This window comes from Salmo salar, chromosome ssa12 (assembly GCF_905237065.1).
Source record: "Salmo salar chromosome ssa12, Ssal_v3.1, whole genome shotgun sequence".
Taxonomy (NCBI): domain Eukaryota; kingdom Metazoa; phylum Chordata; class Actinopteri; order Salmoniformes; family Salmonidae; genus Salmo; species Salmo salar.
In genome coordinates this window covers 38,770,546-38,787,824 of record NC_059453.1, presented here as the reverse complement: position 1 = coordinate 38,787,824, position 17,279 = coordinate 38,770,546, and the positions used below count along the sequence as shown (strand labels likewise).

The 17,279-nt window shown below is 38.1% G+C and overlaps 1 protein-coding gene across 3 annotated transcripts in view; it reads right to left on the bottom strand.

Moving 5' to 3' along the window:
• LOC106565012 (CSC1-like protein 2) overlaps positions 1–17,279 on the bottom strand; it is a 99,071-nt gene that overhangs the window by 45,466 nt on the left and 36,326 nt on the right. For all 3 annotated transcript variants that reach the window (XM_045691329.1, XM_045691330.1, XM_045691331.1), the window contains 6 exons: positions 16,849–16,886; positions 12,415–12,557; positions 9,913–9,964; positions 9,562–9,670; positions 9,320–9,390; positions 2,079–2,159 (listed from right to left, as the gene is read on the bottom strand). In XM_045691329.1, the coding sequence (XP_045547285.1) occupies positions 2,079–2,159; positions 9,320–9,390; positions 9,562–9,670; positions 9,913–9,964; positions 12,415–12,557; positions 16,849–16,886 (494 nt within the window). The remainder of the gene's footprint in view (positions 1–2,078; positions 2,160–9,319; positions 9,391–9,561; positions 9,671–9,912; positions 9,965–12,414; positions 12,558–16,848; positions 16,887–17,279) is intronic.

Below are 17,279 nucleotides of genomic sequence, written 5' to 3'. Positions count from 1 at the left end.
GTACTAACACTGAACTAATGATAAAAATACCCAAATATAGTTTGAGTGGATTATTCCTTGAAGAGGCATTAGAACACAAAAAGGATCCATCAAACTCATTTGGTGTGTCAGCATAGTGGTCTCGGACTTGTGGTCAGACTCGCTCACCTGGAACAAACAAACTTTATTTTTTTTCCTTACAATGCTGAATTGAAATGTCATTGAGAAAACAGAAAGGAGTTCATGTATTTTTTCACTATCATCCTTTCTGCATTTAAATGTAATCCAAGAAGTAAACATGTAACAGTTACTTTCTAAATGTAATCTGTTAGTTACCTATCCAAAATTATAATCGGTAACGTAATTTTGGGATTACCCAAACTCAGTAAAGTAATCTAAGTTTAGACATTAACTCCAAAATTCTTAAGGTTAGTCATTATCCAGTGGTGGAAAAAAGTACCCAATTGTCATACTTGAGTAAAAGTAAAGACACCTTAACCGAAAATGACTCAAGTAAAAGTGAAAGTCATCCAGTAAAATACTACTTGAGTAAAAGTCTAAAAGTATTTGATTTTAAGTATACTTAAGTATCAAAAGGAAACATATAAATAATTTCAAATTCCAGATATTAGGCAAACCAGACGGCACAATTAATGTTTTTTAAATTAGGGACAGCTATGGGCATACTCCAACACTCAGACATAATTTACAAATGAATCATTTGTATTTAGTGAGTCCGCCAGAACAGAGGCAGTAATGATGAGCAGGGATGTTCTCTTGATAAGTGCGTAAATTGGACCATTTTCCTGTCCTGTTAAGCATTCAAAATGTAGCGAGTACTTTTGGGTGTCAGGGAAAATGTATGGAGTAAAAAGTAATTTAAGTATTTTTTCTTTAGTACTTTACACCACAGGCATGAACTCTGAATGGTTAAAGTAAGGGTTAAGGTTTAGTTACTCCCCATGTAGTTACTCCTCAACCCTGCGTCTCCATATACAATTCAAACACTATTTTATGGACCTTACACTTGCCTCGACCCATTTGTTGAGAGTGAGGAGGTAATGAGTTTAATTATTGTAATATCTCTACGTCTGGTCAACAACAAAAAATCTGGGGCGCTTTTTTTCCCTTCAAAAAAGGCAGGAATAAATTCCACCTGGAGTTGTTCTACAGTAACTACAGATGTAGGATCTTAATTAGACCTGTATTGTCGCAGCAAAAGAATCCTGCAGAAACAGGATGTCCGTTTAGTCAATCATGTTGCTTGATCGCTGGTCAAAATGAGGCTACATGTAAAGTGGAATACTGATAATATAACCATGGGTTTTAAGTGAAATTATGTAAATCACTCATCTGCATTGTAGCGCAGGAAAATCTCAGCAACAAAAGTGTAATCAAATTAAAAGTGAAGTAATATTTATCATAGGCTATATAATATATACCTCACATATGAAATTATAGTTGAGTTACAGTAATAGGTTTTCAAGAAAGGTCTGAGTTGTCTATCAAAGGCAGAAATATGTAATATTATTGTAAAATAAATTATAAAATCATACAAGGCATAAGCTTAAGTTACAAGGCCTTATTCTAGGTATGATCAGACCAGGAACGAGAGAGAAGTCATGGCTTGTGGGGGACAGAGAGGTTGAAAGACAGTGTATATTTCACCAACGCAGGTCAGGAACGAAAGAGACAATGAATCTAAGAGTTTTTTTTTTATAAGAATCTGACTTGTTTAGATTCAAAATCAGAATTTTTGACCAATAACATTACTGTTGAGTTAACTTCTAATCAGATATCAGACCAGCAGGATAAAAAGACAACGGAACATCTGCTTTACAAAGGCGTGATAGAATGAGGGATGTGGAGAGCAACACAGAGAAGGCTGAATTCAACAACAGAAAGGAAATCTTTGCATTCAGTGTAAAGAGTCACTTCAGGGGCTGGGCCGCCCTACAATCCTATATCTGTACAATTTTGTCAAGCGATGCCATTTTATGTAGTGAGGGTTTGATATGTTGGGGGCTGAAATTGTGATGAAGCATTCTAAAGGAGAGTGAGAATGAACACAATTGGTGAACAGCAGGTAAAGGTCTCACCTCTCAGCATTCAGGGACATGAGCTTGGCTACGTTATAGCAGATTCGAGCGTCAAGAACAATGCAGTTCTCATAGGCTTGTCTGTGTGAAAATGGAGAGAAAACAAAACAATTACCATACTATAATGAGAGTTGATAAAGTCAGTGATCTTAAAAATGCAGTGACATTTTTTATATTAAGAAACCCAGACGGCACGATTTTCTTGTTTTTTAAATGTACAGATAGCCAGGGGAACACTCCAACACTCAGACATCACTTACAAATGAAGCATTTGTGTTTAGTGAGTCCGCCAGATCAGAGGCGTAGGGATGGTCTCTTGATAAGTGTGTGAATTATACAATTTTCCTGTGTTAGGTTCTAAATAACAGGGTAAAAACTGACGGACAACTATGAAAAGCTCAAACCAAGTTAATTGACCCAATGGGTCAGACAGCTGAACAGACAAAGACAGATTCACAGAAGCACTGGTATTTAACTCTTCCTCCTATGCTGAGTCTCCTCACACATCTGAACAGCCAATACACCTCTGTTTCTAGATAAAACTTGAGTGATCTGTTCTTCCTCACGTCATTTTGGCTGTGGTCAGGTCAGATTCTTCACTCCTCCCCAACTCACAGCTGTCCTGTTGACTTGTACCAGACTGTGGCCCTTCTCCTTTCCATTGGATCCCTGATGTCTAACAATAACATTCTGACAGAATGTAAATGTTCTACATTCCTCTTTCTCTCAGTGACATGAACAAGGATCTTTCATGTGTAGAAGTCAGAACCAATCACCTGTCTTGCTAAGCATTAAAAATTTAAGTACTTTTGGTTGTCAGGGAAAATGTATGGAGTAGAAAGTACACTATTTTCTTTAGGAATTTAATGGAGTAAAAGTATAAAAAAAATATAAAGTACACACAGTTGAAGTTGGAAGTTTACATACACCTTAGCCAAATACATTTAAACTCAGTTTTTCCCAAATCCTGACATTTAATCCTAGTAAAAATACCCGTCTTAGGTCAGTTAGGATCACCATTTCATTTTAAGAACGTGAAATGTCAGAATAATAGTTGAGAGAATTATTAATTTCAGCTTTTATTTCTTTCATCACATTCCCAGTGGGTCGAAAGTTTACATACACAATTAGTATTTGGTAGCATTGCCTTTAAATTGTGTTTAACTTGGGTCAAATGTTTCAGGTAGCCTTCCACAAGCTTCCCACAATAAGTTGGGTTAATTTTGGCCCATTCCTCCTGACAGAGCTGGTGTAACTGAGTCAGGTTTGTAGGCCTCCTTCCTCGCACACACTTTCAGGTCTAACCACAAATTTTCTATAGGATTGAGGTCAGGGCTTTGTGATAGCCACTCCAATACTTTGACTTTGTTGTCCTTAAGCCATTTTGCCACAACTTTGGAAGTATGCTTGGGGTCATTGTCCATTTGGAAGACCCATTTGCGACCAAGCTTTAACTTCCTGACTGATGTTGCTTCAATATCCACAATTTTCCTCCCTCATGATGGCATCTATTTTGTGAAGTGTGCCACCCCCGTGCTTCACGGTTGGGATGGTGTTCTTCGGCTTGCAAGCCTCCCCCTTTTTCCTCCCAACATAATGATGGTCATTATGGCCAAAAGGTTCTATTTTTGTTTCATCAGACCAGAGGACATTTCTCCAAAAAGTACAATCTTTGTCCCCATGTGCAGTTGCAAACCGTAGTCTGTCTTTTTATTGCGGTTTTGAAGCAGTGGCTTCTTCCTTACTGAGTGGCATTTCAGGTTATGACGATATAGGACTCGCTTTGCTGTGGATAAAGCTACTTTTGTACCGGTTTCCTCCAGCATCTTCACAAGGTCCTTTGTTGTTGTTCTGGGATTGATTTGCACTTTTCACACCAAAGTACGTTCATCTCTAGGAGACAGAACGCGTCTCCTTCCTGAGCGGTATGACAGATGCGTGGTCCCATGGTGTTTATACTTGCGTACTATTGTTTGTACAGGCGAACGTGGTACCTTCAAGTGTTTGAAAATTGCTCCCAAGGATGAACCAGATTTGTGGAGGTCTACAATTTTTTTTCTGAGGTCTTGGCTGATTTCTTTTGATTTCCCCATGATGTCAAGCAAAGAGGCACTGAGTGTGAAGGTAGGCCTTGAAATATATCCACAGGTACACCTCCAATTGACTGAAATGATGTCAATTAGCCTATCAGAAGCTTCTAAAACCATGACATCGTTTTGGGAAATTTTTCAGGCTGTTTAAAGGCACAGTTAACTTTGTGTATGTAAACTTCTGACCCACTGGAATTGTGATACAGTGAATAATAAGTGAAATAATCTGTCTGTAAACAATTGATGGAAAAATTACTTGTGTCATGCACAAAGTAGATGTCCTAACCGACTTGCCAAAACTATAGTTTGTTTACAAGAAATTTGTGGAGTGGCTGAAAAACGAGTTTTAATGACTCCAACCTAAGTGTATGTAAACTTCCGACTTAAGTCGTTTTTTGGGGTATACAGTTTAAGTAGTACTTTAAAGTATTTTTACTTAAGTACTTTACACCACTGATCTTCACCCAATTCCCACATGTAGTGCCTTCAGAAAGTATTCATACCCCTTGGCTTATTCTACATGTTGTTGCATTACAGCATGATATCAAAATGGATTAAATATTTTTTTTCCTCACCCATCTATCTACACACAATAATAACCCATAATGACAAAGTGAAAACAGGTTTGAAAATGTCTTGAAAAATACAGAAATATCTAATTTACGTAAGTATTCACACCCCTGAGTCAATACTTTGTAGAAGCACCTTTGGCCACGAATACAGCTTTGAGTCGTCTTGTTTCAGCTTTCCACATCTGGATTTGGGGATTTTCTCCCATTCTTCCTTGCAGATTTTATCAAGCTCTGTTAAATCAGATGGGGAGCGGCATTGAACCGTAATCTTAAAGTATTTCCACAGATTTTCAATAGTATTCAAGTCTGGGCTTTGCCTGGGACACTCAAGGACTTTCACATTCTTGTTCTAAAGCAATTCCAGCATTGCTTTGGCTGTATGCTTGGGGTCATTGTCCTGTTGGAACGTAAACCTTCGCACTGGTTTAAGGTCGTTTGCACTGTGATGCAGGTTCTCAAGGATTTGCATGTATTTGGTTCCATTCATTGTTCCCTCTATCCTTACCAGTCTCACAGTCCCTGCCGCTGAAAAGCATCCCCAAAGCAAGCTGCTGCCACCACCATGCTTCACAGTAGGGATGATGTTAACCAGCCACAGCTAAACCCCTGTCTTTCTCCAGACATTGTGCTTTGCATTCAGGCCAAAGAGTTCAATTTTGGTCTCGTCAGACCACAGAATCTTTTGCCTTATGCTTATGGACAGCCAGCTGGGTAGTTCCATATGATGGGAAATTGCTCTTGGGAACTTTCAACACTGTAGAAATTGTTTTCGATCCTTTGTAGTGGAAATGTTTAGCGTCCTCCGTGTCTGCAAATGTGTAACTACATGTAGCGTATTGTTTCTTGTTATTGTGTTAGGATGTTTTGCTCTCAGGGAAGGGACTGATGGAAGAACAGAAAGAAGGGAACACATTGTTACTTTGGCCCAACGCCTAGAAACTGTGTGTGCAAGATCATGATCAGCCTATCGCACCCTGAGAGCAGAGACACCCAGTTTGTGCACGAGTATAAAGAGTGCTGAAGGGAGATTATTAGTGTCCTTAGTGGGGAATTTCCTCGACACCTTCCCCAAATATAATGCAAGCTTCATCGCAATTCAATCTCATATCTACAGGCAGCTCCTTGGACATCATGTCATGATTTCTGCTCTGACATGTATTGTCAACTGTGGAACCTTTATATAGTCAGGTGTGTTTCTTTCTAAATTATGTCCAAACAATTGAATCGGCCACAGGTGGACTCCAATCAGGTTGTAGTAACAGCTCAAGGATGACCAAAGGAAATTGGATGCGCCTGAGCTCAATTTGGAGCGTCATAGCAACGGGGTGTGAATACCTACATTAATGAGATTTCTGTATTTCATTTTCAACACATTTGCAAATCTTTCTAAAAACATGTTCTCACTGTCATTATGGGGTATTGTGTGTGGATGGGTGAGATTTGTTTTATTTTAATCCATACCATAACACAACAAAATGTGGAATAAGTCAAGGGGTATGAATACTTTCTGAAGGCCCATACAGTGGGGTCTGAAATGATTGACTCCCTTGATAAAGATGAGCAATAATGACTGTAGAAAATAAACAACTCAAAAACTGAGCTATATATTATGCTAAAAAATTGGGGAAATTATGTTGGTATTTGTATTTATTAAGGATCCCCATTAGCTACTGCCAAGGCACCAGCTACTCTTCCTGGGGTCCAGCAACATTAAGGCAGTTATATACAATTTAAAATATCACATGACATTACATTTCATAACACTTCACCCCATACATTTAGTGTGTTCCCTCAGGCCACTACTCCACTGTCACATATTTACAATACAACATCCATGTGTGTGTAGAGTGTGTCTCTTATGTGTATGTATGTCTGTGCCTGTGTGTGCGCGTCTCTTCACAGTCCCTGCTGTTCCATAAGTTGTATTTTTATTAGTTTAAAAATAATCTGATTCTACTGCCTGCATCAGTTACCTGATGTGGAATAGAGTTCCATGTAGCCATGGCTCTATGTAGTTCAGCGAAAACTTGCTTTAACCAGAATAGAAGGAGTGGGAGGCCCCGGTGCACAACTGAGCAAGAGAACAAGTACATTTGTCTAGTTTGAGAAACAGATGCCTCACAAGTCCTCAACTGGCAGATTCATTAAAATAGTACCCGCAAAACACCAGTCTCAACGTCAACAGTGAAGAGGCGACTCCAGGATGCTGGCCTTCTAGGCAGAGTTCCTCTGTCCAGTGTCTGTTCTTTTGCCCATCTTTATCTTTTCTTTTTATTGGCCAGTCTGAGATAAGGCTTCTTTGCAACTCTGCCTAGAAGGCCAGCATCCCGTAGTTGGCTCTTCACTGTTGACGTTGAGACTGGTGTTTCGTTTTTTTGTGTTTGCATTTAATTTTGTTGTGTTTAAGACTATTTTATGCCAAATATAAATGAAATGGTAAATAAGGTAGTGTCATTTTGGATTCACTTTTACTGTAAATAAGAATATAATATTTTTATAAACCCTTCTACAATAATGTGGAAGCTACCATGTTCACAGATAATCCTGAATGAATCGTAACTAATGATGAGTGAAAAAGTTTGAGGTTCAAAGATCATACCCCCAAGACATGCTAACCTCCCCATTTAATGGTAATGTTCAGAAACATCTATTCTTATTTACAATAAAAAAGTGACTACAAAATGACAATACATCATTTACCATTCATTTATATTGGGCACAACACAATCTGAAATGCAACCATAAATAACTGCAAAAGCATCCAAAAAGTTTGTAGGGTCACAAGCTTGATGTAGTTCAGTGCATGCTAGGAATATGGGACGAGATACTAAACTTTTGACTACGTTATTTATAAGAGTCTTTACGGGTGTAAATCATGTTGACCCCTTCCTTTTTCAGAAAAAAAATATTGCTTGTTAGCCTGTTAGGGCTAGGGGGCAGTATTGACACGGCCGGATAAAAAACGTACCTGATTTAATCTGGTTACTCCTGCCCAGTAACTAGAATATGCATATAATTATTGGCTTTGGATAGAAAACACCCTAAAGTTTCTAAAACTGTTTGAATGGTGTCTGTGAGTATAACAGAACTCATATGGCAGGCATAAACCTGAGAAGATTCCTTACAGGAAGTGCCCTCTCTGACAAGTTCTTGTTCTTCTTGGCTCTGTTTATTGAAAACTGAGGATCTTTGCTGTAACGTGACACTTCCTAAGGCTCCCATAGGCTCTCAGAACCCGGGAAAAAGCTGAATGATATCGAGGCAGCCCCTGGCTGAAAAACATTAGCGCGTTTGGATAGTGGCCGGTTAGAGTACTATGAGACTCAGGCTCGTGCACGAGGGGATCCCATGCTTTTATTTTCTCTCTCTTTGAACGTAAACACGCTTTCCAGGTCGGAATATTATCACTTTTTTACGAGAAAAATTGCATAAAAATTGATTTTAAACAGCGGTTGACATGCTTCGAAGTACGGTAATGGAATATTTAGAATTTTTTTGTCACGAAATGCGTCGTGCGCATGACCCTTTACACTTCGGATAGTGTCTTGAACGCACAAACAAAACGCCGCTATTTGGATATAACTATGGATTATTTTGAACCAAACCAAAATTTGTTATTGAAGTAGAAGTCCTGAGAGTGCATTCTGATGAAGAACAGCAAAGGTAATAACATTTTTCTTATAGTAAATCTGACTTTGGTGAGTGCTAAACTTGCTGGGTGTCTAAATAGCTAGCCCTGTGATGCCGGGCTATCTACTCAGAATATTGCAAAATGTGCTTTCACCGAAAAGCTATTTTAAAATCGGACATAGCGAGTGCATAGAGGAGTTCTGTATCTATAATTCTTTAAATAATTTTGTTTTTTGTGAACGTTTATCGTGAGTAATTTAGTAAATTCACCGGAAGTTCACGGGGGGTATGCTAGTTCTGAACGTCACATGCTAATGTAAAAAGCTGGTTTTTGATATAAATATGAACTTGATTGAACAAAACATGCATGTATTATATAACATAATGTCCTAAGATTGTCATCTGATGAAGATCATCAAAGGTTAGTGCTGCATTTAGCTGTGGTTTGGGTTTATGTGACATTATATGCTAGCTTGAAAAATGGGTGTCTGATTATTTCTGGCTGGGTACTCTGCTGACATAATCTAATGTTTTGCTTTCGTTGTAAAGCCTTTTTGAAATAGGACAGTGTGGTTAGATTAATGAGAGTCTTGTCTTTAAAATGGTGTAAAATAGTCATATGTTTGAGAAATTGAAGTAATAGCATTTCTAAGGTATTTGAATAACGCGCCACGGGATTCTACTGGCTGTTACGTAGGTGGGACGAAATCGTCCCACTGGCCCTAGAGAAGTTAATGCATTCAGAGAAAGAGATTTTGTTTAAGTATAAAATCATTTCCCATTTTTGTTTGCATACAGTATTTGAATTAGTTATTTTACAGTCATTATTGCTCATCTTTATCAATGATGTCAATAAATTCTGACCCCAGTGTAGAATGTACCACACATGCAGGTGCAAGCCAATACCTTGCCGATGTCTGAGAATAAATGAAACCAGAGAAATGCTTACTGAAAGTGTTGTTTTATGTGGACCTCTTCGGCATATTTGGAGATCCCATTGATAAATAAAGTGCGTTTCACCTGGAAAAGAGCATATGCTTTGAATTATGACTGCTGAAAATAACACAGCTGTTGACATGTACTGTACATCATAACTATTACATTCCAAATGTTTCTATAGTAGCCCATGATTAAGTGGACATTGCATTCATCTGAATTTGACTATGGATAAATAAATAAAATAAACTTCACCAGGTCGTCCTCCTTGTAATGCATCTTTGACGTGTGTCGTCTCATGCTGTACACAGTCAGAAGCAGGTATATGAATGCAAACGAAGTGTGGAGCCACAAGAGGTTAGTCCTGAGAAAACACAGAAGAGATGTGAAAAATATATATTGTTTAAAAGATGACTAAAAACATTACAAACAGTATACAATCATCTGATCATGATGTACCAAAATACTTAATAATAAAGTAATTGCAACCAGTTTTGCCTCCTGGGATTTTCCGTAACTACCCATCAATTCTTTCTTTTCAAATAATGCCATTGGTTTAATGACCAACAAAATAACAAAAGCGTGTTATAAAAAAAATTTACCTACCCAGACTTCAGGTTTGCTATAGTGGTCCGCCCAAAGCTGTATGCATTATTTTCTGGTGACAAAAAGAGAACAATGTATATAGTCATTTTCTTGTGACATTTCCTTTAAGTATTTATATTATCTGTACTTAGTTATGTTTGTCAATTTAAATAAACTTTGTTGTAGCAACCTAACAGCCGAATATCTCGTTCCAAAATCATGAGCATTAACATGGAGTTGGTCCCTCCTTTGCTGCTATAACAGCCTCCACTCTTCTGGAAGGCTTTCCACTAGATGTTGGAACATTGCGTCGGGGATTTGCTTCCATTCAGACACTGATGTTGGGCGATTAGGCCTGGCTCGCAGTCGGCGTTCCAATTTATCCCAAAGGTGTTTGATGGGGTTGAGGTCAGGGCTCTGTGCAGGCCAGTCAAGTTATTCCACACCGATCTCGACAAACCCTTTCTGTATGGACCTCGCTTTGTGCACGGGGGCATTGTCATGCTGAAACAGGAAAGGGCCTTCCCCAAACTGTTGCCACAAAGTTGGAGCATCATTGTATGCTGTAGCATTAAGATTTCCCTTCACTGGAACTTAGGTGCCTAGCCCGAACCATGAAAAAACGCCCCAGACCATTATTCCTCTTCCACCAAACTTTACAGTTGGCACTATGCATTGGTGCAGGTAGCGTTGTCCTGGCACTTGCCAAACAGATTAGTCTGTCGGCCTGCCAGATGGCGAAGCGTGATTCATCGCTCCAGAGAACGCATTTCCACTGCTCCAGAGTCCAATGGCGGCGAGCTTTACATCACTCCAGCCGACGCTTGGTATTGTGCATGGTGATCTTAGGCTTGTGTGCGGCTGCTCGGCTATGGAAAGCCATTTCATGAAGCTCCCAACGAACAGTTCTTGTACTGACATTGCTTCTAGAGGCAGTTTGGAACTCGGTAGTGACGACAAGAAGGAAACCTGTACAGAATAAAAATATCACAAAACATGCATCCTGTTTGCAATAAGGCACTAAAGTAACACTGCAAAAAATGTGGCAAAGAAATGAACTTCCGCAGTGCTGAGGTGTCACTACAGCCTTGGGTTCAATCCCAGACCATGTCATAGCCGGCCGTGACCGGGAGCCCCATGAGGCGGCGCGCAATTGGCCCAGCGTCGTCCGGGTTTGGCCGATTGGGATTTCCTTGTCTGATTGAGACAAGACTAACTATCAATTGGATATCACAAAATTAGGGAGAAAAGGGGGTAAAAGTAAAACTTTTTTTTTTACATGTATTTTACCTTTATTTAAACTAGTCAAGTCAGTTAAGAACAAATTCTTATTTTCAATGACGGCCTAGAAACAATGCTAGGTCGTCAGGGGCAGAACGAGAGATTTGTACCTTGTCAGCTCGGGGATTCGAACTTGCAACCTATCGGTTACTAGTCCAACGCTCTAACCACTAGGCTACCCTGCCGCCCCTTTCATGTCCTGAATAGAAAGTGTTGTGTTGTGTAGAATTTGCCCCAAACATATCACTGAGTGCCACTTCATATTTCCAAGAATTGTGGTGGCTGCATCATGTTATGGGTATGCTTTTCATCAGCGAGGGAGTTTTTTTTAGGATAAAAATAAATCTAATAGAGCTAAGCACTGTTAAAATCCTAGAGAAAAACCTGGTTCAGTGCTTTCCAACAGAAACTGGGAGACAAATTCACCTTACAGTAGGACAATAACCTAAAACACAAGGCCAAATATATAATGGAATTGCTTACCAAGATGATGTTGAATGTTCCTCAGTGGCCTAGTTACACTTTGAATTTTAATTGGCTTACAAATCTATGGCAAGACTTGAAAATGGCTGTCTAGCAATGATCAACAATAAACTCAGCAGAGCTTGAAGAATTTTCAAAAAGAATAATGTGCAATACAAGTGTGCAAAGCTCTTAGAGACGTACCCAGAAAGACTCACAGCTGTAATGGCTGCCAAATGTGATTCTAACATGTATTGACTGAGGGGTGTGAATACATCTGAATTTCATTTTCAATACATTACAAAAATGTTTTACAAATATGTTTTCACTTTTTCATTATGGGGTATTGTGTATAGATGGGATTCCATTTTGAATTCAGGCTGTAACACAACGAAATGTGAAATAACTCAAGGGGTATGAATACTTTTTGAAGGCACTGCAAATGCCTTAATGGGCCGTTTTGGCATATCATAAACCCAAAACAAGGACCAATTGGTCCATTTGTGTTTTTGTTGTCATAGGAGATTTTGTAAACTAACTGTACAATGGAGAGCAGATATGCTACTTCTATGTGCAAATCTGATGGAATACATCTTCATGTTGTTCCATTGTTTATTTATTTGTCGAAGTCACATCATATATATGCAAAGTCTCACATGACGACAACAAAAACAATGTAGTGTGTCGTTAACTTAAGGTGATCTCATTAATAAGGGATTTATAAGGTAAACAAGAGGTACATTTCATTAATAGAAATTAATGGAAATCTGGCACACTCACCCAAAAGGTCTCCAGAAAAGTTGACCGGCAGGACGATGCCCACAGACAGAACCCCAACAACCACCAGCTGGCCGATGATGTGGCGCTGGAAGGAAAGGTAGTGCACGGCGTCCTCACCACACTTCTCCCGGATCTCCTCGTCCCTAGGTGGGGGGAGGGCAGGAGAAGTGGGTTCACTTTTAGAGTACAAGTTGAGCCCCATTTACACAGAGACAAGAACCTTCTTTTTCAACCTTTTGACCTTATTTTTGGTGAAAGGGGTAGGAGGTAAAAAATGTTTACATTAAAACCACTTAAAGCCCAGCATGAGACCTAGTAATGTGCAGACCTGGGATAACTAGTTTTAAACTATGCTTTGTGTAAAGTAAACATTTTTGGGGAGGAACAAATAGTTTGTTTGGAGGTGACAATAAATGGCATGGCTGTATCTGGAACTGCATGTTGCAGATAGAAATATACTGAATAGCGCACACACAATTTCTTATACTATTCCACTCTATCCGACAGCAGATCATATTTGATCTGCACAATATATTATATGAAAATTCTGTAAAATGTCCATTCTTCTGAATGTCCATTGCCCCAGGTGTAGATAATCAAGGCAAACCAATTAATTAACTAATGATATAAACAAGTTGTGACGCTCAACTACTATGACTATCAACATGCAACTGAAAAGGTCGAAAGCTGCAGTTGATTTTATGATTCCTGAAAATACTGCAGAGACATTCAAAGCCATTTGCAAACTGCAAACAGCAAGTTGGATGCTTAGAAAAAACAATTTAGAACCACTTTCTTTTTTTCATCTGAGGGTAAGTGCTCTTGTTTCAAACACACACTATACCATCTCTTTCAAGGGACAGTGTACACAGAGTACAAACTAACATGATGTTCAACCTAGCTTGACTGTAGTTAATTCAAGAAGGCAGTTTTTCCCCCATTTTGACATTTCATAGACATATTCTGTTAACATTAAACTGTTCTTATGCCTGTGTAATAAAACGAATTACTTTGAGCAACATTTTATTAGCATGTTAAATAACATTTTGATAATTGCATTTTAATTACATAGCAATGAGCTGAGAGTATTTATAACTATGGTATTACTCTATTATGCAATTATAAAACAATTTCCAATGTCCTATGTAACACCAATGTTGCTATTGTAATAATCAACGTAACTACAGATGTATAAGAACTTGATGTCAAGTGTTATTATATTACCTTATTTCTCACTCATTATGAAAATATATTTGTTAGTCATTTAGAAATACTCTAATGTTGAGATGATTATATGTCCCTCATGTATTTATTTCTAGGATATAGATTAAGATTCATATCTGAGAGCCCTCCAAACCATGTGCTAACGATCATACACTGAACAAAAATAAACACAACATGCAACAATTTCAAAGATTTTACTGAGTTGCAGTTCATAAAGAAATCAGTCAATTGAAATAAATGTACAAAATGTGAGAGAAACAAGTATTTTGTGCGTATGGAACATTTCTTGGATGTTTTAATTCAGCTCGTGAAACATGGGAACAACACTTTACATGTGTTTATATTTTTGTTCAGTATATATTTAGACTAATTCAACTAGCTGTTGTAGTTTCTGGTTCTTCAAATATTTGGCAGCCATCAAATAAATATGTTGGGGTTTTCAAGTATTCAGCCTGAATTACAGCCCGAATTTAAAATGTATCAATTTGAATGGCTGTGATTGTCGTTACTCCACAATACTAACCTAATTTCACAGAGTGAAAAGGAAGGCTGCACAGAATAAATATATTGCAAAACATGCATCCTGTTTGCAACAAGCAACTAAAGTAATATTGCAAAAAAATGTGGCAAAGCAATCAACTTTTTGTCCTGAATATGTTATGTTTTGGGTAAATTCAATACAACATTACAGAGTACCACTGTCTATATTTTCAAGGATAGTGATGACTGCATCATGTTATGGGTATGCTTGTAATCATACTGGACTGGGGAGTTTTTCAGGATAAAAACAAATAACTGAATGGAACTAAGCACAGACAAAATTCTAGAGGAAAACCTGGTTCAGTCTGCTTTCCAACAGACACTGGGAGATTCATTCACCTTTCAGCAGGACAATAGGCTAAATCTACAGGAGTTGCTTACCAAGAAGACTGTGAATGTTACAGTTTTACATTTACGTCATTTAGCAGACGCTCTTATCCAGAGCGACTTACAAATTTTGACTCTGCTTGACAATCTTTGACCAGAAAATGGTTGTTTAGCAATGATCAACAACCAATTTGACAGAGCTTGAAGAATTTTGAAAATAATAATGGGGAAATGTTGCACAATTCAGGTGTAAAAAGCTCTTAGAGACGTACCGAGAAACTCACAGCCCACAACTCACAGGTGATTCTAACATGTAGAATCACCTGTGAGGGTTGAATACTAATCTAATCAAGATACATTGGTGTTTATTTTTTTTTTTTTTACAAATGTTCTAATTTTTCTTCCACTTCCAATTTGACTTTAGCGTATTTTGTGTAGATCGTTGACCAAAAAAATGACAATTAAATCTTAATCCCACTTTGTAACACAACAAAATGTGGGAAAAGGGATGGGAAAACTTTCGGAAAGCACTTGCAATATTATTTGGGTTTCTGAAAGATATGAAAAATACTTTCAAATATCATTTGCTTTTCTGAGACCTGTACTTGAATAACAAAGGAAATAATTGCCTTTGAATTTATTTATTTTTTGAAACTATAGTATTTGAAAAGTTGGTATTTTAAAACAAACTACAAAATACAAGTATTTTCTTCCCAGGTCTGTGACCAGCAATATTATTATTATTTTTTTTTACTATCTGTGGGAATTTAGCTGTGTTTTTTGCAGGTAAATTCATTAACACTTGCATTGTTAAAGACCATTATAATTTCAATTTCAAACAGCCCCCATGGTTTAACAACCCAGCCCTTCCAAATTGCCGGTTGCGCACTGATATGTACGAAATGGATAGATCTAAAACAAACAAAAAAATTCAAACAAAGGCCATTTACCGTCTTAAAAAAAATAGTTTGAGCATTTCTTGTTTGTGGGGAACGTAAAAACTATTATATTACAGTGTTCCATTTTATTTAACCTTTATTTAGGCAAGGGATTCCCATTGATAACAAAACTCTCTTTTTCAAGGGAGCCCTACATGACAAGACCAAGCAATCAAGGAAAGACCATAAGAAACAAAGCAAAATACAAAAAAATTAAAAAAAAGATTATAAAAAACAACCACATTCCTCAGTGAAGAGGTCCCTCTACAATCAAGGAAAGACCATAGGATTCAAGCAGACAGAAATCCGTCCGGTATGACGTAGCACTGATTATGTCGCTCTCACTACACTGGAAGATAATAGGAATATGACATTTAGATTGTAAAAACGTTTATCGTACATGTCAGATTTCAATACTGGCCAATGTCATAACTCGGGAGGTAGTCTGCTCTCGAATGAGCCATTGATTATATTTTTGTGATATTCCTACCTCGAGAAATGTGTAATTTAACGGAGGGTCTAGCACATTTTTCCTATTTGTCAGCCTCTTTAGTCCGGGGTGCATTTCATGGTGCCGTTGTCAGAGATATTATTAGAAAGGAGATAGGAATCCAGTGAATAAAGGGACGTGTAAACCCCACCCAGCAGACTGTCGACTAATCGCATTCACGTTGTCATGCTGCGTCACGCGGTTGCTAAACTAATCGTCACGCAATCCCTTCTCAAAGTCAGTATTTATGTCGAGGAATGTGCCTATTTTCCTCGAAAGTACGCAATGTCACAATTCCAAAGCTATACGAAATTATTGTACTTCTTTTTGACAAAATTCGTGCTAATGTTGGGTTTTGGCCTAGCGCCCAACAGACTCCCATTCAGTCTTTGCAAGAGAATGCGCCTTCTCCCAGAATCACCCAGAATGCACCGCGCGGCCAATTGCCGTAGCGCGGGCAACGTTTACCATCTCCTCAAAAAGTATATCAGCCGTTGCATATGTCAAACCCCACCATGAGGCACATTGATCCACAGGTAGAACATGGTGAGATTGTAGACTCCTAAAATTGCCTAAAGAAGTTGCACTAACTAGCCACTTTACATGCTGATATTGTCTTTGGGATTCAGCAGAGATGGTACTATGTCCTGGTCTAAAACCAGACTGATGAACATTCTGGATATATTTAATAGATAAGAAAGATTGAGAACTAATTAAGGATTCTAATATTTTTGCTAGGCAAGAATGTTTTGAAATAGGGCGATAGTTATTTATCACTGTTTCTTCCAATCAGAGGTGGGCTTTAGCATTACTATTCATTCGGTTGCACATTTTTGTGGCAACATTGACGTGCATGATCTCTAGCTTTTTCCCAATCAAGTACTTACATAGAATGTTGATAACAGACTCACTTACTTTATTCTGAAGATGGCAGTTAACCAGGAACAGAAGCCCTGCAGTGTAGACATGCACAATGACAATCAGACATTTGAAAAATATGCAGTTTAAAACAAAAAACTTTCAGTTGAAAAAACAGTCGCCAGTCACATTTTCAACACATGGAGATTTTTTTTTTTTTTAAACTGAAATTCCACACAATCAAATCATTTGACAGTGGTGATGCATTATAAAGTGTTTTCGCTTTTTGGGCCCAATTCAATCAATTGCAGATAAATTAAAAAAACAATGCTGGTTTATGCTGTATCAGAGGTGTTAAATCCAACATAGCAACATGCTATTCTCATGGTCATTGGATGTTGTGAAACCTAAACGCAAAACACAGTGTAAACATTTAGAATTAAACTACAGTGTTCCTTTCTCTGCAATTTATTTCATTGGGGCCCAAT